Source organism: Panthera onca, chromosome C1, assembly GCF_046562875.1.
Source record: "Panthera onca isolate mPanOnc1 chromosome C1, mPanOnc1 haplotype 2, whole genome shotgun sequence".
Classification (NCBI taxonomy): domain Eukaryota; kingdom Metazoa; phylum Chordata; class Mammalia; order Carnivora; family Felidae; genus Panthera; species Panthera onca.
In genome coordinates, this window is record NC_138346.1 from 184,816,911 (window position 1) to 184,841,923 (window position 25,013).

The 25,013-nt window shown below is 46.7% G+C and overlaps 1 protein-coding gene across 6 annotated transcripts; it reads right to left on the reverse strand.

The window, feature by feature from the left end:
- Window positions 1-9,437: 9,437 nt before the first annotated feature.
- On the reverse strand, window positions 9,438-25,013 carry NSUN4 (NOP2/Sun RNA methyltransferase 4). Of its 6 annotated transcripts, none has more exons than XM_078451963.2 (7): window positions 23,774-23,964; window positions 21,193-22,013; window positions 20,314-20,657; window positions 15,950-16,104; window positions 12,590-12,750; window positions 11,507-11,631; window positions 9,438-10,919 (listed from the first exon to the last, which is right to left on the reverse strand). In XM_078451963.2, exons 3-7 carry the CDS (start codon window positions 20,601-20,603, stop codon window positions 10,643-10,645), a joined length of 1,008 nt encoding a protein of 335 aa, XP_078308089.1. In that variant the 5' UTR covers window positions 20,604-20,657; window positions 21,193-22,013; window positions 23,774-23,964; the 3' UTR covers window positions 9,438-10,642. The 6 variants fall into 6 exon arrangements, with proteins under 6 accessions (XP_078308089.1, XP_078308088.1, XP_060481292.1 ...); XM_078451962.2 differs by having other exon boundaries at window positions 21,193-22,217; XM_060625309.3 differs by lacking the exons at window positions 21,193-22,013; window positions 23,774-23,964 and adding an exon at window positions 24,886-25,013.

Below are 25,013 nucleotides of genomic sequence, written 5' to 3' on the forward strand. Positions count from 1 at the left end.
GGCTCTGGAGCTAGAGTGTCTGGCAACCCATCCTTGTGGTGTGACTGTGCCCCAGTTTCCTCACCTGTAAAATGAGGACAATAAAGGTACCCCCCCATTCTCTAGTACTATTATATGAATCAAATGAGTTAATGCATGTAACAGAACAGGACCTAGCATATAGTAAGGATTCCATGCATGTTAATCATTATATTATTGTTACTATTTATTTAAAAAGAGAGAGAGAGGGGTTTTCTGGCCTGAGAAGCCCAAGCTCAGGAACCAGACTGCTTGAGTTCAAATCCTGTTTGCCACTTGCTTACGATATCACCTTGAATAAGTCACTTTAACCTCTTGTGCCTTAGTTGCCTCATCTACAAAATGGGGAATAAAAATAGTGACCACCTTACAGAATTGAGCAGATTAAATGAGTTAAATCAAGGAAAGAGCTTAGAACAGCACCCAGCCCATCGCCCATTGTAAGAGTTCAATAAACATTAGTTCATTAGTAAGCAGAAATGTGATGCAGTCCTACCAGTGTTTGGGAAAGGCAGTGTGGAGGAGCGGGAGGCGGAGGCCATGGAATGGAAGAGCAGGGAGATTCGAGGATCCCAAGTGGGGGATGGGTTTCCAAGGCTCCAGCTGTGTTATCCAAAAGGCATCTGTAAGTCAGTCAACACCATACCATCCGTGAGCCAGAACAGCAAGTACCTGCACTCAGTTGTCAGTGTCAGTCCCTTGGTCCCTCAGGTGGGTTCCCTGAAGCAGGGTCAGTGTGTCCCTCCCCCATTAGTTGGCGACCTTGAGCAACTCACCCTTGTGTGTGCTCAGTTGTCAGGAAGACAGGTAATTCCCTGCCTCACTCCCTTGGAGGTGGGGGCAGGGTTGCAAGAAGGGGAAGGAGAGCTTGCAAAAGTGAAGGGAGCTTCTCAGATTCCAGAAGGTTTGAAGTCTGTCTTTGGTTCTGAGGGTGAGAACAGAGTGTGCCCCGGTTGCCAGTAACTTCTCTGCTTCTCCGTTTGCTTTCACTTGTGAAACTTGCCTCAGTACTGAAGGGGTGGGCAAGAGAGGGACGCAACCCTGCTTCAAGGAACTCCCACTCCCACAGGTGAGGTAGGATACCAATCTCAGACGTACTAATCATGGGGTGCTTTATAATTCTCAAAGCACTGTCAGGTCTTTGACATTAGTTGTCTGGGCCTCCCTACCACTTTAAAGACCCCCACTACCCCTACACTCTCTTCTAAGTTAGAGGAGTCCATCTCCTGTGGTAAGCTTACTACATAAATGATCCCAGTACTACACCCCTTTCTAGATCTGTGCTTTTTGCAAAATAACTTTGTACCTCCTCCCTTCAGTAGGTGGAATCTCTTTCCTTACCCTCGTAAACCTGGGTTTACCTTTGTGCAAGGAATGCTGTGCTAGTCTGAGCCTAGGCTGCAAGAGAATTTTCTCTCTTTTCTGGTATCCCGCCACTGCCAAGAGAACAAGTCCAGGCTAGAGGATAAGGCCATGTGCGGGGGAACCTACTCAGGCCAGTTGTCCCTGCTCAGGCCCTCACACAGGGGAGAACACCCAGCCAAGATAAGCAGGGTCACCTACATGCAGATACATGCATGAGCCTAGCCAAGCCCAGCTTAGCTCAGCGGAGCCACCAACCAACTGGTAGACTCAGAACAACAAATGCTGTTTAACCACTAATTTTGAGGGCAATTCATCACATAGCAATAGCTGACTGATACACCTCCTGATCCCCATTGCCCAGATGGATAACCGAGGCCCACAACCAGTGACTTGCTCAGTGCTGCATAACCATTGGGGGGGCCCAACTGTGAATCAAACCTGGATCTTTGAGACTCACTACTGCCTCTGTAATATGGACACAGACATCTAGACTTTAGAACTGTTATTAAAAGTTCCCATTCATTAGCTTGGAAACACATCAACCACACATCATCTTATTTCTGTTTTTGTCAACTTGTTTTAACCCATGCACTCTTTGGATATACACAAAACGCTATGCTTTCTCCCTCCTAAATTTATTGGAAACTGTGGGGTAAGTTTCTTTACCATTGTGCATTTGAGTTTCCCCATCTGTAAAATGGGGATATTGGACTACCTCATTGGTTAGGAGGATTAAATGAGTTCATGTTAGTCACGTGTTCAGAACAGTGCCTGACATCTAGCAAAGGCTGTATAAAATAAAATAATAAAAGAATGTGACTAGAAATGAGCCACAGCAGTAGCAATTTTCCTAGGGGAACGTTTTATTTTGATCCTGAAAGCTGCATATTTTTCACTTGTGTCTGGTGACATCAGCATGAGTGTGGAGTCAGCCCACATGCCATAAGCTTTCTCTCCAAGATAGTGTGGGAGACATCTCGAGGATGACAAACCAGTTTTTGAAAACCAGGCATGCAGAAAAGCACATGAGTCCCTTCTTGAGAAGCACTGGTAGGCCATTATTATACATTTACCTCTTATTTCACAGAGGGCATATTCTTGGTAGGTTGCATGTAAATCAAATCCTAACATAAATCTATGTTAAAGCTCATCTGGGGAATCATTCTGCAAAGTGAAGATGGCTTTTTTTTTTTTTCAAGTTTATCTTGAGAGAGAGAGACAGACAGACAGAATGAGCGGGGGAGGGGCAGAGAGAAAGGAAGATAGCAGATCCAAAGTGGGCTCTGTGCTGACAGCAGAGAGCTCAATGTGGGGCTCAAACCTACAAACCATGAGATCATGACCTGAGCCAAAATCCAACACTTAACCAACTGAGCCACATAGGCACCCCGTGAAGATAGCTTTTGTAAAGCAGATCGGGAGCCCTTTAAGGGACATTCAAAATTTTGACTAAAGATGGATTGAATTTCCTTGTGTCTAAAACAAATGTGTCCACCTGGGTTTCCCTCAGAGGACTCTGGTCCTTCTCTCTTCCCAGGATACCCCCCCCCCCCCCCAGTTTCCAGGGCTGGCTGCGCTGAACCTCAGAACAATGCCAAGAGGTCTCTTACTTCCTCTCACTTGGCTCTTGCTCTTGGCTCTTGTGGGAACCTGTGCAATTCCTGAGTCTACCAAAGTGAATGCCCTTGAAATCAGAAGGTACGGGGCTGTTGTCTGCAATGACTCTGATGTCACTATGCTGGCAGCCTAGACATGTAGCTATCAACTCCCTGGCTTCTTGCCTAAGGCAACAACCTGCTTAGAGCTTCCTTCACAAACAGGGGCATCTACGAGAGAGAGAACCCACAGTTTTAGCAGATGCCCACATTTGGTTCTGTGAGCTGGATGAACATATGGATAGGGTAAAACTCAGTATCTGATGGTTCTGCCAGGCTGTTGGAATAAGCACAAGTATGAAGGAAGGTCCTAACTAACTTCTTAGCCTTCCTCAGACACCTTAGGCCCCAGTGATGTCCTGTGCCTTTGAACATGCTATTCCCTTGTCTTCTAATGCTCAGTGTTCCTCCATACTCTTCCTCTAACCACCCACACCCTGCAACACACAATGCCTCACAAACTTCTGTTCATCCTTCAAGACCCAATTCAGAGGCCTCGGGTTCCAGATGGCACATAAAGTACATGCATTTACCTTCTCCATTAAAATAACAGAAGAAAAATTCTTTTAAAAGATAAACATGAGCTTTTGGCAAACCAGGAAAAAAAAAGTAAAATTCTTAGAAGATAGAAAGCAGGTGATATCAAACTGAAGGAAAAGGAGAAGCTGTTAAAGACACCAGAGGGAGCTCTGGGGAAGATCCAAGCAGGAATGGCCCTGATGACAGTCATGGGAATACACAGAGTACTGCTTGGAACTGCTGCAACTCTGGGGCTTTTCCTGCCCCCTGCCCCCTCAATAACGTAACAGTCCAGGTTCAAGTGTGGTGAAATACTCTATAAATAAAGTGGCCCGGTCTGGGAAGGGCAACCATAAAGGGCATCAGGGTTTGAAAGGAACAGAACAGAAAGGGACTGAGTGACTCTGATCCCCTAAACAGACAAAAAGGGGGTTGGGGAGAGAAGAGGACAGTGATTTTGTAGGAGTCCTAAATTACCTGCCCACTTCTTGGTCATACTCCTTCTCCTGACCAGTCAGCCCTCTGGATCAGGGAAAGGCCTCCTGGCAGGCAATCCTACCCAACTCAGTAGGAAACGCACACCACCAGCACCTTTAGTAACTAATGTTTAGTCTTTCATTCATTCCCACAGGTACAGATGATTAAGTTCACCACACTCCCCAGTTTAGAGCACATTATCATCATTGATCCTTCCAAGTCCCTCTCATATTTTATCTATTCTTTCTATCTTTGCTCCCCAATCTTATTCTCCTCCTAACCCACCCAGGCAACCACTGATCTGCTGTCTGTCACTATAGATTGCTGTGAATTTGATATTTTCTACTGTATTCTCTTTCATTAAAAATGAGGAGCTGGTTGGCATACCTGGGTGGCTCAGTTGGTTAAGTGTCTGACTCTTGATCACAGCTCAGGTCTTGATCTCAGGGGTCGTGAGTTCAAGGCCCATGTTGGGCTCCATGCCCAGCATATTTTAAAAAATAATAAATAATAAAAGCTGGCCTATACCTATGGCCATAGTCAAGATAGACTAAGTTATACTTCAGGAACAACACAAACTCTCAGTGGCTTAACACAACCACAGCTATTTTTCACTCTCACCACATGTCTAATTCAGGTCCATGGGGGGCTCTGTTCAACACAGTCGCTTGGGCACTCAAGCTGATGCAGGTTCCATCTCAACAAATGTTCCCACGACCACTGTAGCAGGAATGACATGGCAGATCAGATGCTCACATTCGAAGCTTCCATCCAGAAATGTGGAAGAAAAACACCATTTCTGCTAATATTTCGTAAAGCAAGTCACATGGCCATGCCTACTTGCAGAAGGAGTGGGGAAGGCAACTCCTCCAAGGGCGTCTATGAAAAGTCCCACCACACCCACAGAACTGACTTCATGACCATTAATGAATCAGTGTTGTGAACCGTAGTTCAGAAAACACTAGTTTAAAGGTTTCTTATGTTGATCTGCAACCTGGCCCACTACAGATTCCTTCCACTGGTCCCAGCTCAGCCCCCTGGGGATACTCAAAACACCTCTGCACACTCTGCTTCAGAACAGTCCTATTTAGAAATGGCATCTCTCCTCCCTCGGCCTTCCCCTGTCCTGGCTTAATACCCTCAATTCCCTCAATTCCTCTTCCCAGGCTGAGACTTTCAGTTTCCTCTCTATCCTGGCCACCCTCCTCAGGCTCTACCCATTTGCCAGTGTACCTCCTAACATGTCACCTCAAAATGTGGTCTGAGCAGCTTGACATTCAACAATTCCCATTACTCTGAGACATGAAGGCTGAGTAAGCTTAAGGATGGGACTGACCTTCAGAAGAGGTTTTTTTTTTTTTAAGCCAGTTATCTAATTTCCTCATTCTGCAAATACTACTGATAATCAAATTCCCAGCAGGAGGCCCATGGAAATTTGATCAGATCATTTTCTGGCTTAAAAATCCTGCAACGGCTTCCAATTCCTCAGGATAAAATACCCACTCCTTCAAGTGGCCTGCAAGGCCCTGGTGCAGTTGGCTTACACCTGCTTCTCTGACCTCGTATTTCACAGCCATCCCCTCCTACTAGATTTCAGCACACTAGACCTCTTTCAGGTCCTGGAATACACCCTCTCTTGCCTCAGGAGCTTCACAGTCACATGACCTGTTCTCTTGCTCATGCCCCACATCCCCGCTGCCTAGCTCACTCCTCCTCATCCTCGGGTCTGTTTAAACCTCTCTTCCTCCAGGCTAGGTTGGGTCTCCTGGGTGAAGATACTCTACACTTCTCTCAGTACTTTGCTCACTTATCATTCAGTTGAAATTCGTTTGTAATTACTTGCCTAGCTTGCCCAGTAGATTATATATTCCATGAGAAAAAGGACCTTGTTTTGTTCACCACTCTCTCTAGTATCTAGGATTGGGCCTAGCACCCAACAGATACTCGATGTGTGCTACCTAATTATATATCAAGCATCCTGGATTAGGGATGCAAAGATGCATACTGGCTTCCTACCCCAAGTAATTCCATCCTAAGGGATGGGTTGAGGAGAGAAAGCAAACATGGGAGGAACTACATTCATAGTATATATAGAGGGCTGGGAAAGCAGAGAGGAAGGAGCAACTCAGTCTGCTATAGAGGGATCAGGAAAGAAACTTTAGATTATGTGTAATTTTTGGAAAGTTTCTTAAGTGGTCTAAGCTTGTTTCCTTATCTATAAAATGGAACTAAAAAGAGTACCTCTCAGGGGGTTTGTGAGGATAAGAAACAATGATGCCTATAAAACAATGCTTAGCATCAGCCTGGGACAGATAACTGTTCGAAATGCAAAAGTGATTACTGTCACTGCTATTATGAATTAGGCATCAAGGGTAACTGCAGTTCCTGGCTTGGGCAGCAGGGCCCATGGTGGTGCTATGTTTGGAGATGAGGAATGCAGATGGGAAGAAAAGCAGGTTGGCGGGAGAAAGAGTGATTTGAGTTAGCCACTGGGGCTCTGCTTGCCGCCCCCCACCTCCCACCCCCCCCCCCATCCTCTTCTAAAAACCCTCAAGTTCTGAGACCTTCTTTTTTTAAAATAATTTTTTAATGCTTATTTATTTCCTGTTGAGAGAGAGGGAGAGAGGGCACAAGTTGGGGAGGGATGGAGAGAGAGAGAGAGGGAGACACAGAATCCGAAGCAGTCTCCAGGCTCTGAGCTGTCAGCACAGGGCCTGATGGAGAGCTTGAACCCACAAACTGTGAGATCATGACCTAAGCTGAAGTTGGGATGCTTAACCAACTGAGCCACCCAGGTGCCCCATCAAATCCTGAGACCTTCTAATCCAAAATTGGATTTTGGTTTTTAACTTTTTTTTCTCAAAGGTTTTTAACTTTTAACTTAAAAACTAAGTTTTTAACTTAGGGTTTATGGATGGTCTTTGGGGAATGCCCAACCCCCTGGGATTATGTGCAAAATGTGTGTTTCCCCTGAGAATGCCAAAGTTTTTACCAGTCTCTCAGATAGATTTATGACCCCTGCCCCCAACAAGCTGAAAACCACAGACCCAAGCTATCTCTCTAATGTAACCTACGGCTGCCCCAACATTTATGGCCCCCTGACAAGGATGGGCTGTTTTATGTCACACAGAAAGAACTCACAAGCAAGACTGAGGCAACATCACTAAGCTTCTTGGTCTCTAGATATCTCCCACAACCCATATCAAGTCACATTTGGCACCCCCTCCTATTTTTGGCCATCTTGTGCACAACATTGGATTAATCATAATCCTTTTGCATGACTGCTTTTATCATTTTTATCATGTACAACACACTTTTTTTTAACATTTATTTATTTTGAGAGAGAGAGAGACAGAGTATGAGCAGGGTAGGGGCAGAGAGATAGGGAGAATCTGAAGCAAGCTCTGGGCTCCGAGCTGTCAGCACAGAGCCTGACACGAGGCTTGAACTCACGGACTGCAAGATCATGACCTGAGCTGAAGTTGGACACTTAACCGACTGAGCCACCCAGGTGCCCCACACAACACTTTTATGCATAGCTTTTAACCAATTTAGTTGACAATAATGGAACTATATGGTCCCTCCAGCTCTATCGTATCCACCTTACCTGTGGGAATCATTATCTTGAATCCCACAGTGAGAACCATTCTGTACTTCTTTTTACATAGTTTTATTGTATATATGTTCTTTAAAAATGTTCTTAAATTCTTAGTCGTATTTAACTCTAATAACATGGGAGAGATGCAAATTAAAACCACAATGAGATACTCAGACAAACCCACTAGAATACAGTTTAAAACTTATAATACCAAGTACTAACAAGGATGTTTGAATCACCATGATCTGCGTAAGGAACCTTGCCTTTGGGAGAGCTCAAATGAGAAGTTCACAGGAAGGGTTTTTATACTACTCTGGCCATGTAATCAAGCCAGATACATGTAACCAGTTAGGCCAATTGTAAACCATCAGTAAAGAAAGTGACCCTGGGAATCATCAGGGGAGCTTCAGCATTTAAATGCCACATTGGAAATTCTAGAATAGACAAAACTATATGTTTTGCAGATAGTGACAAAAGCAGATCAGTGATTTCCTGGGGCCAAGGAAGGGGGAGGGGATTGAGTGCAAAGGAGCACAAGCAAACTTTTTAGAAGATAGAATTATTTTCTCTATTTTGATGGTGATGGTGATTATATTATATGATTATCAAAATTCATTAAATAGTACATTGAAAATTGATCAATTATATTGTATGTAAATTATAACAAATTTTTATAAGTTTTTAAATTTATTTTTAATTTTTTAATTTTATTTTTGAAAGAGGAAGAGAGAGAACACGAGCCAGAGAGAGGGACAGAGGGGGAGAGAAAGAATCCCAAGCAGACTCCACCCTCAGCACGGAGCCTGATGCAGAGCTCGATCCCACAACCCTGGGATCATGACCTGAGCCAAAATCAAGTCAGATGCTCAACCGACCGAATCAACTAAATCAAACTGAAGCCCCTCAGTTTTCTTTTTTTTAAAAAGGGCATGATGCTACATTTAATCTTTTGGGACTAAACATTTTCATTTAATATTTTATTGTAAAGATTCGTTCATATTGTTATGTGTCACTGTGGTTCATGTTTTGACAGCCATATAATATTCCATTGTGTGAATATTCTAATTTATTTTTCCACTCCATTGCTCATGGGCATTTGGGTTTCCTTTTGGGATTGCTATAAACATTCTTATACAAGTCTGCTATTATTCATGTATGAGTTTCTCTTGATTTATCCTAGTATTGAGATAACTGGGCTGGAGGGCAAGTAAATATTCAATTATAGGAGATAATCAAACTTTTTTCCAAAGTAGTTCTCTGCTTTTTCTATTTGGGTCAGTCTATCATCAATTTGATTGGGACTCCCGGAGCAAGAGACCCTCTCTTCTTGAATTATCACTGCTTAGCATTTAGTTAGCACCAGGCTGGATACCCAGGAGGCAGGGCAGAAGCCTAGGCACCTGAGGCCTCCCAGGCTCAGCCAATACTGAGTGCAGAGTAAACAGCAGACAGGGACCACATACCATATATGGAGACTAATTAAGGTCCTACTCCCTCGAGCTCCGTCTTCCTAGCTTCACTTGATTTTGAGTCTGGAAGATCTTCCAGGGCCCTCAGTTACAATGCAAATCCCAAGAAAAGAGAGGGCTTAACCTTATCTAAAATCCTTCTCAGCTGACACCTCTAATACCCAAACAAGAATTAGCAGGAAAGGCATAAAGAACAAAATGAGTGACAAAAAGAGGAAGAAGAGGGATAACGAAAGTGGGAAGGACCAGGAACATAAGTATTCTGAAATTATGCTCCCTTTTCTGCACAAGAACCAGTTTTTCAGGAAAAAAAAATTTTAATTAAAAACAGCAATATTTTGCAAGTGACCAAGCAATTTTTAATATCCATGCCATTAAAGGATTACCTTCTTTACGTTAAAGTTACAAAAACAACATAACTAGCATGCAGTCAGCAGTGATGTAATATCGACCCAAACTTCATACACTCTGGAAGATGAGGCCCTGTGACACTGGGGAAGAGCTCAGGGATTTGGGGGTGGGCCGAACAATGGAAACCAGAGCTTGGCCACAGACCAGGAACAAGAAAAACAAAACCAAAAGCATAACAGAAGAAGATACTAGGAGCTGCTGAGGTGCTCAGAAAGCAAAAGGAGAGCTGCATGAAGAAGGATGAGGAGGTCTCACCTCCCACAGTCCCAACTGCTACACCTCCAACAGCTCCCTGGCTGAGCTGTCACACAGGAGCTCAAGGAACACTTGCTAGATGAATGAACAATGGGAGAAACACACAGAAGAGGAGCACAGCCCTGTGGCAGAAGCAGCTTCCCCAGCCACCTTGGGCAGCAGTGCTGTGGACAGCAGGAGGAGTGGCTTCCATTGTGCAGCTCGGGAGAGCTTTCTCGGTATAAGTAAGCAGATTATCATGCATTGGCTTAACGTTTTTAGTTGCTTGTTCCTTAAATTAGATCATGGGCCATCTGAAGAAATTAGGGAGGCTTGTTTGGGCCCATTGGCTGCTGAAGACTGATCACACAGAACTCACTTCAAATGGGAGAGGTGCTCTGTAACCAGAGGTCTGTAACCAGGCTGAGTTCCTGGGCTTTGGACCCCTAGGAGCTAGTGCTCAGTAGCAGCAGCTGGTAAAAATGGAACTAACAGTACTTGGACTGACATGAGGCCCCAACTACAGCCCCAGCTCTATGGAACTTCAATAATTTTATTGGCTAAATGCTTCTCCCCAAGTTTACAGCTTAAAGTGTGGGCCTGCTCACTGGCTCCTCTTCCTCCTAAGCCCCTAATCGGGCAGGAACCTTTAGCACAGGCTTAGAAATGGGGGAAGGGGGTACAATAAGTGAGTGAGAAACCTGCTGATGCTCCATAATTGGACAGTAGGACAGAAAAACTCCTACTTTCTAATGCTGAGAATTGTCTACACAAAGACTTCAACATGATGGAGATAGGACCCAGAGTGCATCTTTGCCACTGGTCTTGGTTTCTGGTGCCTCTATGGAAGTATACCCTTTACCTTCCTACCCCAGGACTTTGGGAACTGGGTGATGCTATGTTAGCCTACACATTTTGCAAAAGTACATAGGCCCAAAATTGGCCAAGAGGTTTGGGATTACCAGTTCCCCAACCTGGCAGGATGGGAAGAAAGAAAATGTGTCCATGAAAAGCTTTCGGAAGTGACTCAGGTCTTCCACCTGAACCTTGATGCTGTATTGATTGGCCAGGAACTCGATGGTGCCTTGCACCACATACTCATTCTGTAAATGCGAGAGTGAGCAGGTGGAATAGACAACGTGGCCTCCTGGTTTGGTGGCAAGGAGTCCAGCCCTGAAACCAGAAAGAGAGAAAATCAGTGACTACTGAGCTTCCCAGAAGCAGAAGGACAACAGGAGGAGCTAGAAGCATGCACAGTGGAGTCTACTGTGGGCTGCGCAGCTGTGTTAGCTTCTGAAGTCTCTCCCCCAAAGATACCACCAGAAAAGTCGTTCTCGAAAGAGAGCAGCAACCCAACCTTACTCCATGGGCTCTCCTCTGGAAGCAATCCCCTGAACTCTGACTCTGGTTATGGGCCAAACCCTGGTGCTAGCTGTGCACTGAATCCTTACCAGCCCTACCGAGCCTTGACTTCAGTAACTTTTTTCAAGCTTTCAAACTTGTGCCACTCACTGGGACTGAGACTAGCGTGGAGGTAAGATAACGTAAATGAATCTGTGCCGCCCACCCTGCTATGTGTGTCCTACCACATAGGGTTTGTGTGTTCCAGAGAAAGGCCATCCTATCATATCTGGAAGTTCCTCAATCAGAAGACCCTTCTGTGGGTGATGGTGTTGGCAAGAGCTCGCAGTTCCCCAAGTGACTGGTCCCCTGGAGCACTGTGGCACAAAGTCCTCAGTTTTTGTAAATCTGTTACTCACGCGAGCAGCTGCATCTGAAGCATAGGCAACATCTGCCGCTCCTTCTTCCTCGACCGCTGAAAGATGTTGTTCTCCTCCTCATGAAGGGAGTGGCGGTCTGTGGTACAGGGCACATCCACCAGCACCTACCCACAAGTGTTAAAGGGTACTGTGTTAGAGCTCCTTACTGGCTCCTCTCCCTTAGGCCCTTGCCCTGAGAGGTTTCACTCATAACTACATCCAACATGGGGCTCATACCTACAACCCTGAGATCAAGAGTTGCATGCTCTTGGGGTGCCTGGGTGGCTCAGTTGCTTAAGCATCTGACTTCGGCTCAAGTCATGATCTCACAGTTCGTGAGTTCGAGCCCCGTGTTGGGCTCTGTGCTGTCAGCACAGAGCCTGGAGCCTGTTTCAGATTCTATGTCTCCCTCTCTCTCTGCCCCTCTCATGCTCCTGCTCTCTCTGTCTCAAAAATAAATTAAAAAAAAAAAAACCAAAAACATTAGAGAGTTGTATGCTCTACTGACTGAGCCAGCCAGGTGCCCTTCATGGTTTAGGACTCTGTCCTTGGCTATTTGAATGAAATATCCAATTTACAAAATGATACAATGCCCAGAAGGTAGCTAATATACTGAATAACAGGATCAGGATTCAAAATTATTTTATGCTGAAACATCATATCCAATATGGAAAGTTTTAAAGTAAGAAATATAAAATCATCCATTCATTTACTAAGAGCCTATATTCTGTGCTAGGCACAAGACACAAAAACAAAAATTAAAACAAAAGAAAAAGTCCTATAATTATGTTTCCAAAAAAAAAAAAATTCATCTATGGAAGAGAGCTGTGAATTTTACTTGAGAAATAACCCTTTTCCCACTCAGGTTCAAACTCTTTCCTGTTAATTGTCTCCAATGAAGACACTACTGATGACTGTGAAGAAGGCTGTGTTCTCTCAATCACCCACAGAGAGCTGGCGAGGTCCAGAAATGGCCCTACATCCCCAAATATGGAGGGCTGGATCTTACTCACTCAGGGGCTGCAGCTGAGATGGGAAGGCCAGATTCGACTAGCTCGATGTCTCAGGTCAGGAATCACTTACCCGGTCATAGGTGTCCCCCTCCAGTTCTCCCCACTTCCTGCCATCCCATGAGGTGACTCGAACTCGATTCCTATCCCTGATATCTTGAGGCACATAGCTGTGAAGAACCTTCTGTAGTCTGACTGTTCGAGAAGTGGACAGATCATTGGCAGCGAGATTGCCTGTGGGAATATAAATTTTAGCATTGTTTTTCTAATTCTGAAAAACAAATATCATCAGAAACTTGATAGGGATTGCACTAATCTATAGATGGCTGTGGGTAGTCTGGACATTAAAATGCCTGTGAGAATAAAGAAACTTCAAACCCATCGCCCAACAAAACATCACACCAGCAATGGTGCTGATGGAGAATCAGACCAATTCTCAGGCACAGCCAATCAATGCAGGCCCCAGGGGCAGGGGCAGGGGCAAGTGGAGAAGAAACGTTTACTATGTGCATGGCACAGTCCTAGACACTCGAGAGCAGGAGTTGCAAAGGCAAACACCTACACCAGCCAGAAAGGATATGTAAATAAATAAAGCAGACCAAGTATGAATATTTCTAAACAAATATGCTCTCTCCTACTTTTCTTGAATCACGTGTCTCTCTCTACATCATTGGCAGATGCTATACATTATTTACCAAAAATATATTCTCTTCCCATTCCTTATTAATAGAACTCCAGTTTTATTTGAGGTAGAGGGGAGCGATGTGCCCCATTTCCCAGCCTCCTTTTATAATTAAGTATGACTATATGGCTAAGTTTTGGTCAATGAGTTATAGGCATAATTATCGTGTGGGATTTCTGGGGAGATGTTCAAAAGAAGTTAATGCAATTAGATGTGCCCCTTTTACCCAATCTTTTCTTCCTGTCTTGAACTTGAATGTGATAACTGGAGTTCTAGGAGCCATCTTGAGCCATGAGGCAATCCTGACGATGGAAGCCAGAAATAAAATAGGTTGCAAAAAGAAAAAAGGAGCCCAACTCCCTAAGACTGTGTAGACTCCAAACCAGCCCCGGACTGCTGATATCCCAGTTCTCTTATGTAAGACAGAAATAAACTTCTTTAAGCCAATTTGTTGATTTTCTGTTTTATATGACCAAACCTAATCCTAATTAACTTACCATCTGTCTTTCACTTTCCCTTTTGTGACAGGTGCGAATTCAAAAAAGAGCTCACTGGGGCACCTGGGTGGCCCAGTCGGTTAAGCGGCCAACTTCGGCTCAGGTCATGATCTCGCGGTCCGTGAGTTCGAGCCCCACATCGGGCTCTGTGCTGACAGCTCAGAGCCTGGAGCCTGTTTCGGATTCTGTGTCTCCCTCTCTCTCTGACCCTCCCCCGTTCATGCTCTGTCTCTCTCTGTCTCAAAAATAAATAAAAGTTAAAAAAAAAATTAAAACAAAACAAAACAAAAAAGAGCTCACTTTGGGGCAGCTGGGTGGCTCAGTCGGTTAAGCGTCCAACTCTTGGTTTCAGCTGAGGTCATGATCTCATGGTTCGTGAGTTCAAGCCCCATGTCGGGCTCTGTGCTGACACCACGGAGCCTGCTTGGGATCCTGTCTCTCCCTCTCTCTCTGCCCCTCCCCGCTCGTGCTCTTTCTCTCTTTCTCAAAATAAATAAATAAAATTAAAAAAGAAAAAGAAAGAGCTTAATTACTTTGTTCTTAGATCTCCTATAAGAAAAAATATTACTGTAAGCTTGATAACAAATGATGACTGATACCTGGCCTCAGAGTCAAGGAATGAAAAGGAGGCAGGAGCTGCGGTGAAGAACTAGAGAGTACATACCTTATCCACTGGGACTGGTCACTCCCATGAACAAGCTGTGTTCCCACAAACACATAGAGTCCCAATTTTTGAGGGCACTCAAAGAAGTAAAAATTGGATTCTCTGCTCAGGAGAAATTTGCAGAAGGCCAGGAACTAAGAACAGAAAAAGCTGGGTTCCAGTTCTGGCTCTATCTCCAACTCAGGTAAAAGTTAAGTTATTTCATCTCTTCAGGACTCAATTTCCTCCTCTGTAAAATATGAGGGCTAGACTAGGTAAACTCGAAATTGCCTTTGTTGACTGGAATCAAGGACTCACTTTGGTGAGGGGCCAGGATGGGGGTAAGGTGCTGGTAATTTAGTACACCTTAGAAAAGCAACTCTCAGTTACTTCTCCTTGGCCCTTCTCCCGCCTCTTAGTTCAAGGTCCTCTTCTTCCAAGTAACCCTACCTCATTCATCCCCTTTCTGATGGATTCCTACAGCAGTCAGTCAGATCAGCACAGCCCAGCACAGAGGCTGGGATCTCCTGCACTGGAGTCATTAAACCATATCAACACTTTTTCTCCTCTCCCTCTGCACTTCCAGGAGGTAAGATCAAATGTGCAACCTTGCTCAATCACCCATAGGGTCTACAACACGACTGGAAGCTAACCCAAACTATGCAAGTTGGCTGACAAGAACTGAAGAGAAGGGCCCAGGTCCAACAAAAAGGCTAGGGCACAAGGCAAGAGAAAACTGGCAGGGTGAGTGGAAAAACCACAGTCCTGCTCTGGGTATTTCTCAAATCCCCAAGGCAAAAGTGTTGCCTATTTTAAGGCAGGATGTCAGCCAGTAGATGGCTGAAGTGAACTCTTATGGTACACATAGCCCAGGCTGGTGGCTGCACTACTGCGATTAGACTTGGGCCTATCCCCAGGGAATTCATAATCTTGAAGAGGGAGAAGATGCATACCCGGTAAAGCTCTGATGCAAGGCTAATGTGCTAACAGTTGCTAGGATACTGCCCATGGTAAGGGAGCATAGGAGACAGAGGCATCACTTTGCAACCAGCCCCTAGAGGTCATGAGGGAAGACTTTCCAGGAGGTGGCACACTTGAGCTGGGACTTGAAAGCTAAAAGGATATAAGCAGGCCAGCTAGGATAGGATGGAGGGTATTCTAGAGAGAAAATGGAACATGAGCAAAAGATGGAGGCTTATTCAAGAAACAGAGAGTAGCAGGATGTGGCTGAAGCATATAAAGTCTGAGGAAGAATGACATAAAGCTATAAAGGGTGGCTGCAGCCAGATCTTATTGCTTTAGCTGGCAGACTAAGGAAATGGAACTTAGAGACAAAGTAAACAGATACAGAGCGGTAAAAGTGTCAGGTATAGATTGGTCAGGGCCCCACTTTAGTCTGCCTCCAGAGACCTTGCTCTGCTCAGCAATCTTCTTTGGCCAACTGACACAGAGAGAGAGGAGAGACAGCTGCAAACACAAATACTCCACCTTAGCAAGCAAGCACTATACTCCCTCTGACCTTGAGACCTGAAATCCCATCAGATTCGGTATGCCCCTGACTGGGTGAGGTAGGGAGCCCTCACTGCCCAAGACACCAGCCCTCTGACTTACGGCAACAGCCAGTCTGAAGCAGTGCTAGTGTCTTTCCCCCAGGGGCCGCACATAAGTCAAGCACAGTGTCACCAGACTGCAGGCCAAGGGCCAAGACAGGCAGCAAGGAAGCAGCATCCATCAGGTAGTAGTCCATGACACCCAGGCTGCCAAGCCTACAAGAGAGGAGACCACCTTATAGTCCAACTCCAAGTCAGGAGACCCACTGGAAGTCAAGGCCACCAAGTCCATGCCCTCGGGGGTTACTGAGTTCTACTCACCAAAAACTCATTTCTCAGACCCACACTCACTTATTCACTCACTCATTCATCCACACAGCAGGCAGAGTGACCCATTTAAAACACAGATCAAGGGGCACCTGACTGGCTCAGCTGGTGGAGCATGCAATGCTTGATCACAGGGTTGTTGGTTTGAGCCCCACATTGGGTGCAGAGATTACTTAAAATTAAAATCTTCAGGGGCGCCTGGATGGCTTAGTCGGTTAAGCAACCAACTTCCGCTCAGGTCATGATCTCACGGTTCCTGAGTTTGAGCCCAGCATCAGGCTCACTGCTGTCAGCCCAGAGCCTGCTTCAGATTCTGTCCCCCTCTCTCTGCCCCTCCCCTGCTCACTCATGTATGGGCACACGCATGCTCTCTCTCTCTCTCTCAAAAATAAATAAACATTTAAAAAATACATAGGGGTACTTGGGTAGCTCAGTTGGTTAAGCGTCTGACTCTTCAGCTCAGGTCACGATCTCACCATCTGTGGGTTTGAGCCCCACATCGGGCTCTGCGCTGTCAGTGAGGAGCCTGCTTGGGATTCTCTCTCTCTCTGTCCCTCCCCCACTTGCTCCCTATCTCTCTCAAAATAAATTTTAAAAGAATAAAATAAAACTTAAAAAATAAATAAAAATAAAACAGTACCCCTCCCCCACTCCCATCACTTCCTATCTCTCTGTGTGACACTACTTTTCTTTAAGGCACTTATTGTTCACTTTATATGTACAGGTGTGTGTGTGTGTGTGTGTGTGTGTGTGTGTGTGTACTCTCCTCCTCCTCCCTCTTTAGAATAAAGACAGAGACTTTGTTTGTTCACTGGAATAACCTCAGCACCTGAAATACCACCTTGCATACAATAGGAGCTCAGTCTTATTGGGTTACATATTAAGATACAAAATGCTTTCTGGGTTCAGAGAAGAGCGCCATCACTTGTCCCTCTCACAGTTACCTGAGTCAGGCCTGATGAAGAAACAGGCCCTATTAGGTGAAAAAAGGGAGGGATGGAGGAAGAAACAGGAGCATTCCAAGAGAAGAGAAAAGACCAAGCGAAGGCACAGAAGCATGCAAATTCATACCTCCTTTCAGAAACAATGAGAAATCTTCAGCAGCAGAAATACAAAGTGGAGGAGATTGAGGTTGAAAAGCAGGTAGAGGCCAGGTTGTAGAAAGCCTAGGACCCTATGCTAAGGAGTTTGGACTGTAACCTGGAGGCAGTTACCAGTTTGTAAAGAAAATGACATGATCACCTAAATAGAGTTTTAGAAAGCTAGGTAGGCTAGAAAGAACACATTAGAAACAGACACCAGTGATGAGGCTGTGATGAAAGTCCAAGTGAGAGCCAATGAGGCATGAAGACAGGCAGGATCCATGTGGGTAGAGAGAGGGACGACAGACAACAACCTAATGGTCACTCCCAGGCCAGTTGTCATAAGCCATTCCCCTGCCTGAGACACAGCTCAGCCATTGGGGACAGACTCAAGAAGACAGAAAGCTGACCTTTGCTGCCCTGACAGGAAGGCTCTGGGAGAAAAATGTGATGAGACATGAGACATAGCAGCACTGAGGGTTTGCTACAAAAGCTATAATCCCCGGTCTTGAGGTTGTAACACCTTCGCAGATAGGCTCAGACTATAATAGGATACTTTCAAAATCGAATCATGCCTGGATTGTCCCTGAAGCTGTGTTCCCATTGCCCCTGCAAAAGAGAATCAACCAGCACTGGTCTACAAAACTCATTCTCATCCAGTTCCTTCCTTTGGAAGTGTCACTTAACCTTTTTTTGGTTCAGACAGTTTTGAGAATCTGCTGAAAGCTACAGTCCCTCTTTTCAACAACAACAACAACAAAAAGCACAACAGTTTTTCAGACAATTTCAGGAGGTTCCTGGACTCCCTAAATACATCCTTGTCCTCCTGAGAGGTTAAGATTCCCTTGATTTATAGGAAGCCTATCAAGATGAGAAGGAAACCCAAACCTCACTGAATAGAAGCCAAGCACCGTAGGCAACTTAGGAAACCCTGCTTAGTCTATGGTTCTGCCTAAGACCAATGCCTCCAAACCGGTCTCTAATCCTGCCCCAATCTATCTTCCTCCCACCCCAATTTATTACAGTGATCCTCCTGAAGCATAACTTCGATGAGAATGACACAGACAGTAAGAGATACTGTTTAGGAGTGCTCTACCACAGGTACTACACTAGGTGTCTCGTATACATCACTCCATTCAGGCCTCACCACAGCCCTGTGATGCAGCAGAACCCAGGATCCAGAGTCACACTGGCTGCATCTCAAATCCAGCCCAGGTGCTCAACAATTGTGTGCCTTTAGCAAATGACTCAATTTCTCTGTGCATCAGTTTCCTCATCTGCAATAAGAGTACATGCCATATAGGATTATTGTGAAAATGAAAGGAATTAATAGAAGTCAAGTGCTTAGAATAGCAGCTGCCACACAATGAGCTATAGTATCAGTACCATCATTTTCCAGATTATTTTCCAGGAAAGGAAACCAAGAGTCAGTTATTCAAAGCTAATGTCCAATAAGTAATGAAGCTAGAATCCAAATCTAGGTTTTCTTGACTCCAAAGCCCATGCTTATAACCACTGTGCATTATTGCCTTTCCCCTACTTAGAAACCCTTTCCACCAGTTCTCTAGAACAGATCTTGGCAATTTACAGCAATATGTACTAAAGAGTGCATCGTCTGAAGCCATTCAGCCCTGGCAGGTCCAACCATTTATAAGCAACCCTGGGCCATCAGAAAAATCCCCTTCTCCCAACCTATAAGCTCCTGGCATTCAAGATTCCCAAACATGGCCCCCCACATACTCTTCCAGCCTTACCTTCTAGCTTTACTAAGCATGTAGCCCTCCCTCAAGCCAGCAGCCAGAGCTATTGCAAAAGCTTCCTAATTTACTTCCCTATTTCATATTTGATACATAGCCTCGCCCCTCTTCAATTTGTTTTCCACACAGCAGCCAGAAAAATATCTCAAAAATTCAAATCTGGTTATGTCATTCCCCACCTTAACACTTTTCATGGCTCCCTCTTCCTTTTAGAGAAAAAGTCCAAAATCCCTCATGGCTTAGACTTTCAAAATTTGGCTCCTGCCAGCTTTTTTGGCCTGTCACTACCCGCATGCCACCAGCTGTAATTTCTACTCATTTTCAGGTCTAAGCTTAAATTTCACTTCCTCAGAAAAGACTGCGTTAGATCTCCTAGTTATAATACCTCATAGCACCTTGTACTTTTCTTTTGTGACACTTGTCACAATTGTAAATAGTTTCTCAATACTTATCTTCCTCACTAGACTGTAAGGTCAATGAGGGCTTTTGCACCTGTAACCCAGGCACTTAAGAAGGCCTGGCATTTGGTAGACAATAATTATTTACTGAATGAGTGAATCAGTCCCTCAAAGATCAATTCCCATATCCTACAACTAACAATGAGCTCTCGTTTTCTCAGTTTCTAAAGCACAACACAGCATTTGATCGCAAGAGTCTTTTTCATCCAACTTTATATAAATCTGAGCACTGGATCAGAAGACCAGGAGTCCCCTCACCACCACGCCCCTCTGGTACTTGGTGTCTCTAGCAAGTCCCACTTGTTCTTTGGTACCATGAGCTTACCTGTCCCACTCACTTGGATGGGTGGCTGTGAGGGCAAAATGAGAAAGCCCTTATAAATAATACACACTTTAACTGTGGAGGGTGTTAAGTGCTCAAGTTAGAGCACTCTTCGATGGGAGGTAGCGGAGAAGAGCAGGTTCAAAGTGCAGATTTTGGGGTCAAACTGCCTGGGTCTAAGTCCTAGCTGCATCACCTGCTATCCAAGGAACCTAAAGCAAGCAAGTAACTTCTCTGCACCTCAGTCTCCTCAAATATAAAAGAGGAACAATAATATTACCTACCTCAGAGTGCTGTTGACAGAACAAAAGATCATGGATAATGCACACACAACACTTAGAAAAACGCTTAGCATGTATAAGCACTCAGTAAATATTAGCAATATTAGGATCCTCATTAAATGGGACAAAAGCTGGGTCTCCTGCTGTCTACTTCCTGTAGACACTCAGGATGGCCCTAGCCATGACTCCAGATCCTACCTGGCAGGGGGGAACCGGCTGACATCCCCTCTGGCGAAAGTGAAGCATCGAAGGTTCAGGCTGCAGGTCCCAGAGGCTAGGGATGGAGTTGCAGTTTGGCCACTCTCAGGCTCCAGTTCCCCATGGGAGATGGAGTCATTCACAAAGTCCCTGGCACTCAGCTTCTCCAGCTTTCCACTCACATGATCCCAGGCAGCAAAGTTATTGACCAGTGCACCATACTTCTGCTCTGAAAGGAGACTGACCCGGATGGATGGCCAAAGATCACCAAATTGCACACTGTAGGTCATGTCAAAATTCTGCAGAGCCAGTTGGGTGGCAGGAAATTTGGGATCTGTGGCAGCCTAAAAGGAAAAGAACAGCCTTATTGGTCTTCCAGCCTTGCCTCTCCCCTCCCACCTAACCTCACCAATACCTCAGAGCCCTGCAGCCAATATGGTTCCAGCTAGTGCCCACTCCTGCCTTTGCATCCTACCTCTGCCAGCCAGAAGAGAAGTGTGAGAGAGAAAAGTAGTAGGAAGTCGGCCCTTCTATCTCAGTGTTGTGAGAGAAAGCAAGCTGTAGCTCTCACAACAGCAGGTGGGGTCACCAAGAAAGGTGCGGGGCACTCCCTCAGGCCTGGGAGTAAGAAGAACTTAAGAAAATGGCAGCTCAGGATAGGACTCTTGAGGGGGGCCTACCGAAGGTTGGAAGAATCTATGAAGGCCCCGGGAAGCTTCAGCCTTAAAAACAAAAGACGCTTTCTCTCTGAACAGTCCTTCCATCTTCTAAAGCATTTTCTGGTCTCCTAGCTTATGTGAGCACCACAACAGATAGCTCGATGGGATACAAAAAAATATCAACCCTCCACATTCGATGGACAGGTATAAGGTAACTTACCTAATGGCATGCAGTGGCTGACACCATAATGCTCAGAATCACAGGGTTGAGGGTCATTCGGGGAGTTCTTATACCCCAGGAACATGGGATAAAGGGAGCTCACAGAAACCTTGAGGTGTGAGCCAAAATGGGGACTTCTATGGGGGTAGCAGAGAGAGACATGAGTCAACCTTGCAGAGCATAAACACAGATTACGAGGAAAATGAAGACCTCAGCTGAGGAGTCCTCAGGTCTATCCGCGTTGCCACAGCTGGGCGCTTGCTATGGCTGGCAGTCCTGTTATTGTCTATGAATTTTGCTCTGGTCTGCATTTTTGATTTGGTCAGAACTCTTCCTCTGGCCCTCATTTCTTGCTATGGCCAGGACTCTTGCTCCCACCATGACTTCTGCTATGGTGGGGACTCTCACTCTGGCCTCGACTTTTGCTGGGACAGGGACTCTTGCTCCGGCTCCTGCTGTGGGAGGGACTCTTGCTCTTGCCTTGCCTTTTGCCATGGCAGGAACTCTTGCTTCGGCTCCGACTTTTGCCATGGAGGCCACTCTTGATTTGGCCCTGACTTTTGCTACATGGAGAGCTCTCACTCTGGCCCTGATTTCTGCTATGACACTCGCTCTTATCCTGATTTATGCTTTGGTGGGAACTATTGCTCTGGCTCCGACTTCTCTTTCGACTAGGACTCTTGTTCCGACTCTGACTTCTGTGAGGATGGAGACTCTTGCTCTGACTTCGACTTCTGCAGGGGTGGTTGGTATTCTCATTCTGGCTCTGACTTCTGCTTTGGCGGGAACTCTTGCTCTGGCTGGCACTGCTCTGGCATTCACTAATAACGGTTAAGCTACGGCTGACATTAGTGCTACAGCTGGAAGTCTTGGATGAAGGCAAAGGACAGCCGAAGGGTACCTGGGGGCACTCTTTGCAGGAGACTCGAGGAGCCACAGAGTAGACGTGGAAGCCACAGGGCATAGTATCAGGGTGGCACCGGGTTTGGGGGCCAATGGGTAAACTTTGAGGATCAAAGGGTGTTCTCAAAGGGATAAAAGAATAGATGTGGGTGGAACAAGGAGGTGCCACAGGCTGGCGATAAGGTTGGGCTGGGCCCCTGGAAGTGCTATAGATGCCACAGGGGGGCACCATGGGCAGTTTATGACACTGAGAGGGGCAAATGGATTGATTGAGGGAAGCAAGGAGTGGGCAGGGATCAGGGGTCGAGGAAACCACAGGATATATATGGGTACTGCATGGGGGTCCTATGGAGAATCCATGGGCGCTGCTCTGAGCATAACTATTGGGTGAGACAGTACCAAAAGGAAGGCGAAGGGAAAGACAAGTGGGGATAACAGGTTTGAGGGTCCTAGGGATCACAGTAGGTAAGGTAGTTCCTTGGGGAATTTCTTTGGGGCAGGGATTTGAGCAAGTGGTAATGGATGTCACCATACAAGAAGGACCAGAAGGGTGGGACAGTGGTGGAGGGGAGGCGCTGGCCTTAGGGGCCCTGGGCTGGTCAAAAGGAGTGTGCTGGAGAGGGATGACCAGGGAGCGACATCTGTGGAGAGCACATGGTTGTTTTAACTCTGAGGATTTGGGGGACTTCACTTGGGGGCAAACTGGGGTAGGGAGAGGGGGTTCATTACAGCTTCCGCAGGGGGGTGACTGGGATGGAGATATAAACTGGTTGCCCAGGGGTGAAGGGAAGGAGATGACAGTATAAGGACAGCAAGAGGAGAGGGGAAGAGGTGGTTCCTGGGGACAGGGGGGACAAGGGGGACAAGGGGAACAAGGAGGACAGGGAGGACAGGGAGGACAGGGAGCACAGGGGGCACAAGAAATCGGGGTGCCTGACTCTACCAAGAGGTAAGAGTTCCCACTAGTCTCCCAGGTTAAAATTGACTCCAAGCAAGGCTTTATGGGAGCCTGGGACGGGGGTGAGCAAAGAGAACCAGTACTCTTAGGGGATAGGCGGATGGCACAATAAGGGCTACTGGGGGCAGGTACATGGGCCTCTGGAGAAAAATGAGAACAGTGATAAGAGCTCTCCTGAGGTGAGCTGGGAGAGCCAGATGTACCTGCCTGAGAAGAAAGTGGGGAGCCACAGAAATTTTTCCTAAGGGGCAGGTCAAGCTGTGGTTTAGGCTCACAAGAGTCTGGAGGCTTAAGGTGGACATGGTAAAAGCTGCCAGTGGGTGGGGAAGATGCTGGAGAAAGAGGAGGGTCATTATAACTTCTCCCTGAGGACCAGGGAGAGAGCAGAGGGGAGATCCCAGTTTCCAAAACCTTGTGAGAAAGGAGTGGGGAAGCTATAAGTCTAGTTTCCATGGGCCGGTGAGCAAGAGGAGGTGACATAATGAGGGTAGTTCTCAGGGGCCTATGAGTAAGAGAAGGTGACATGATGGGGCAAGTTCCCTGGGACCCAGGACCGATGGAAGGTGAAATCATGGGATCTGTTCCTGGGTGCTGATGAGTGACAGAAGGTGGAGTCACTGGGCCAGGTTCCAATGGCGCATGAGGGAGGGTGGGAGAAGTCACTGGGCTGGTTCCTGAGGGCCGATGAGGAAGAGGAGGGGAAGTCACAGGACTGGTTACCAGGGCTGAAGGGTATCCACAGTAACACAGGTAAGTCTGCTGGTCAGTGTAAGGGCTTCGGGGACAGGGACGCGGTGTTCTCAGGGGACTGATCCAGCTGCAATAAGGGCTCCGTGGACGAACAGAGGGTGACCCCAGAAGGCTGCGCCGGTCAAAACAAGGGCTCGAAGGGGGCGAACCCGAGATAATAGGCTCACGGCAGTAAGGCCTTCCAAAGAGTGGATAACAGGGTTCAAAAGAACATCTCCCAGGGCGCAGGGGAGGCTGTGGAGGTGGGGAAGGGGGCGGTGGGGGCGGTGGGGGCGGTGGGGGCGGGGAGGGAACCGGAGGGGGTAGGGAGGCGGGCGTGGCGGTTATGGAAGAAATTCCAGGGCTACAGCTGAGGCCAGAGAAAGGGTCTCTGGAGAGGTGAGGAGATTCCAGGGGGTGAGGAGAGTCGCTGCATCCTTTGCCTGGGTCTGGGGAAAGGCCAGAAGTGTGGGCAGGGTGATCGCTGTAACCTTGCCTGGACGCCAGAGGCACCTCGAGGGTGAGGACAGGGTTGAATCCTTTCCCAGTGGGCGGCGGAGACCCAGGAAGGAAGGGGTTGTCGCTAAGACATTTTTCGAGGGGTGAGGGCGGCCGGGCCGAAAGTTCTAGGAGGAAAGGCGGAGACGAGGTCATGCAGGGAGGGATGAAGGGGGGCGGGGTAGGAAAGAAGGGGAGGGCGGGGAAGAGGGAGGAAGGGAAGTGTAAGGGATAGTGGGCGCCAAGGGGAAAGTAACCAACAGCAGGGGAACACGTGGTGGTGACATAACTGAAAGAATGAGGGCGGAGGTGATGGCGTAACTTAGGGGGGCGGAGTCGGGGTACAGCGGACATACTAAAACAGCCGAAGATTTGTGACGAAACAACAGGGCAGATAGAGGCGATGACGTAACAGATGCGAGAGGGAGGAGCCTAGAGACGGCACCTGAGGGGCGGGGAAAAGAGGCTAAGGGCCTTCCCGAGGGGCTGGAGTAGTGAACCTATCCGACAGTGACGGGAGGTGGCGGGGCTAGAGAAGTTTCCCGAGGGGCGGCAGCAAAAGGCCGCTGTCACTGTTTCCTCGTGGGCCAGCGGCTGGAACTTACCCATTTCTTCTTATGTCGATGTCTCCGCGGGATGGTCGCGAAGTGCGCACGCTTCAGCACGCCGGGCACACCCCTCACTACCAGCGCAGCCATATCAGCGTGCACCGCCGAGTCATTCCGCCCGGAAC

Coding starts and splice junctions, on each gene's coding strand:
- NSUN4 (XM_060625309.3), bottom strand. CDS start 24,978: ATGGCTGCGCTGGTAGTGAGGGGTGTGCCCGGCGTGCTGAAGCGTGCG. Junction 20,658..24,885: donor ATCGACATAAGAAGAAATGG/GTAAGTTCCAGC, acceptor TTTTCCTTTTAG/GCTGCCACAGATCCCAAATT. Junction 10,920..11,506: donor CTTCAGATGCAGCTGCTCGC/GTGAGTAACAGA, acceptor TTCTGGTTTCAG/GGCTGGACTCCTTGCCACCA.